A 2776-nucleotide genomic window follows, 5' to 3' on the forward strand; every position below is an offset into this window, starting at 1 on the left:
AATATGGACATTATCCATGCGCAACATATATTCTCGGTTGTCATTTTTCGAGATTTTTTCTCAACATATGTTTTTTAAAAAAAAATTTGGATTCAGGGTTTGGTGAAAAATAAAAACTCCAGACCCATATTTATAGCCTTACCACTAACGACTATAAACGACTAGTGTTTTGAAATACCCGACCAAACTTGTCACCTCGAGGTGACGAGTTCCGAGTGACCGTTGCTACCCATTTGCCCGTTGAATAACGGCTAGCCAACAACTAGTTTTCTTTAATTCGAAGGAACTCGTCACCTCGGCTTGACGAGTTCCATCGAATATTTTTTTATTTGATTTTATAAATTCCATTTTGTGCTATTGAGGTGCTGTTTATGCTCGTGTTAGGACATTGACATCTTCGAGGAATTCTAGTAGTTCTTTTTTTTTGGTATTGTACTTGTTGAGTTTAGTTGGATCTGATTATTCATAGGACCCTTACATAGTGATTTATCAGTAAACTCATATGATTTCACAATCACATTCTTAAATGCTTATGCTAACAATGTTACACCCATCTTAATTCCTAAAAACTAGTAATTAATTAATCTTTCCAACAAGTAGCTAATGGAGAAGTTCCTGGAAAATACAGCCCAAAAGTCAACAAGGTTCCAAAATTAAATGATTAAAAAATGTACCCTCCATTGTACACATTGCTTGCATTCCCTCCAAAGCAATTATAACAACCTGTATTTGCTTGGTGATGCATGTCAATCTTGTTGCAACAGTTATCAGCCTGATGATCGTCATCTAGGTTCCACCATCCACCCCATAACCCTTCATCCACCAGGTACTGATCCATCCAAGAAGCTGCATTTGCAGCAGCGTAAGAAGCTGGCTCTTGAGACAAGCACTGATCCTCTGAAGTAGGGTACATGAATACCATCTCATGTTTCCCTTTTGGTATCTGATCAGTGGTTTCGATTGATTCACTGTTTACTTTTCCATAATCTCCAGCTTCTTTTTTATCTGGTTTTTCCTTTTGCTGCTGTTGTTGCTTTAGCTTTAGAATCTGAGCTTTTCTTTGTTGTTGCTTCAGAGAGGACTTTTCCTTCTTAAAATGGGTTCTCCAATAGTTCTTTATCTCATTATCTGTTCTCCCTGGAAGGTATCTTGCAATTGTAGACCATCTGTTTGTTTTTTCACATACAAATTAAACACCATAATCATAACACACACACACACACACACACACATATATATATATATATATATATATATATATTATAGATAAAGAGAAATAATGATAAAAAAAGAAGCATTATTACTTGTTACCCCAAAGTGCATGCAATTCAATAATGATCCCTTCCTCTTGAAGTGTTATATGACCTCTTTTAAGACCTGGCCTTAGATAATTCACCCACCTAAGCATGCAACTCTTCCCACTCCTATTCAAACCTGGAAAAAAGGGAAAACCCCCCATAATTCACTTGATATTCTTCATTTAATTTAGCTAAGGAACTGATATATGTATGTATGGTAGTTAAATTGTACCTGCAGATCTAGCTACTGAACTCCATCTTCCTTCACCATGCAAGCTAACATACTGAGTAAGAAGTTTATCTTCTTCAGGAGTCCAAGGACCTTTCTTCAACCCTATTTTTGAATCTTCCCAACCCATCATTCTAACCATTATTACAAGATCTTTTTCTTAATAAAAATTGTTGTCTCCAGATTGTATGACACAAGTTCTTAGCTTAACCCTCTTATATATCTCTTCAGTCATGTCAGTTCAATGTTTCACCCCCTCACCCCCCTCTTTTTTTAATACATTTTAATGATCTCATTAGGAAGACAGGATCTTCGAAACGAAATTTCAGCTTGAATTCCTTCTTTATTGTACTTCGTAATATCCTCTCAATTTAGTACAAGTGTTAAATGTCTAGGTGCTAACCAGCTCAGTCTCTTTTAACCAATCACATATCGACAGTCGTTGTTTACTACACGATCGTGATTCCTTAACACGATCACGAACTACATTGTCATAGTAACAAGATAGACGTAATTTGACTCCTCCTAGACCTAAAAAAACACGTTTATTTACTTTGAAAGCCGATGTTTTATTTTTAAGAATAAATAGGTATAAGTTTGGATCTTAATATTTATATCGTATCTTTATTAGTTATTTATATAATTTAAAAAATAATATTTAATATTTAAAATCGAATTTCAATATCTAAAAACTTTAAAAAAAAGCTAGTGGGTTGTTGATGTCTCCTTGACAATGGTTTATGATCCAATAGTCATGGAACGCTTGTTGGCATAAACAATTCTTAAATGCATGCTTTAGGAATTGTTTATTACCAAAGAAGCTTCTAGGATGCCATTTAAGGTAATGGAGGAATTAAATACATGATAAAAAAGTGAAGATTTTTTATGTGTCATTCATACCACATCTAGTATTTCTGCAGTACGTTTACGCCGTATAGCATATTTGGAATGTTAGGGCATTAATTAATTGGACCAAAGTTAACTTTTAAGGAGCAATGCCTACATATAGGTATTAATGTGTAACATGGAAACTATTTGTTAATATTATAAAAAGGAAAACGGTACGTCAAAAGATTTAGTGTTCAATGAACTCATCTAGATCTTGTCTTGTAAAGTTGTAAGATTTGTTAGTGAGAAATGCTTGATTTGATAGTGGGGAAAAAGAAGCAATAAGAGTTGGGGAATCTGTGTTTTCTATCCTTTTTGAGTTCCCCTTCAAAGAAGAATACTTATCGGCTAGGCAATTTGA

The 2776-nt window shown here is 34.3% G+C and overlaps 1 protein-coding gene across 1 annotated transcript; it reads right to left on the reverse strand.

Annotated features, from left to right (window-relative positions):
• Window positions 1–570: 570 nt before the first annotated feature.
• On the reverse strand, window positions 571–2075 carry LOC120153247 (MYB-like transcription factor EOBI). The gene is made up of 3 exons (XM_039165239.1): window positions 1531–2075; window positions 1305–1434; window positions 571–1166 (listed from the first exon to the last, which is right to left on the reverse strand). Exons 1-3 carry the CDS (start codon window positions 1667–1669, stop codon window positions 662–664), a joined length of 774 nt encoding a protein of 257 aa, XP_039021170.1. The 5' UTR covers window positions 1670–2075; the 3' UTR covers window positions 571–661.
• Window positions 2076–2776: the final 701 nt, after the last annotated feature.

Source organism: Hibiscus syriacus, unplaced genomic scaffold, assembly GCF_006381635.1.
Source record: "Hibiscus syriacus cultivar Baekdansim isolate YM2019G1 unplaced genomic scaffold, ASM638163v2 tig00111099_pilon, whole genome shotgun sequence".
Classification (NCBI taxonomy): domain Eukaryota; kingdom Viridiplantae; phylum Streptophyta; class Magnoliopsida; order Malvales; family Malvaceae; genus Hibiscus; species Hibiscus syriacus.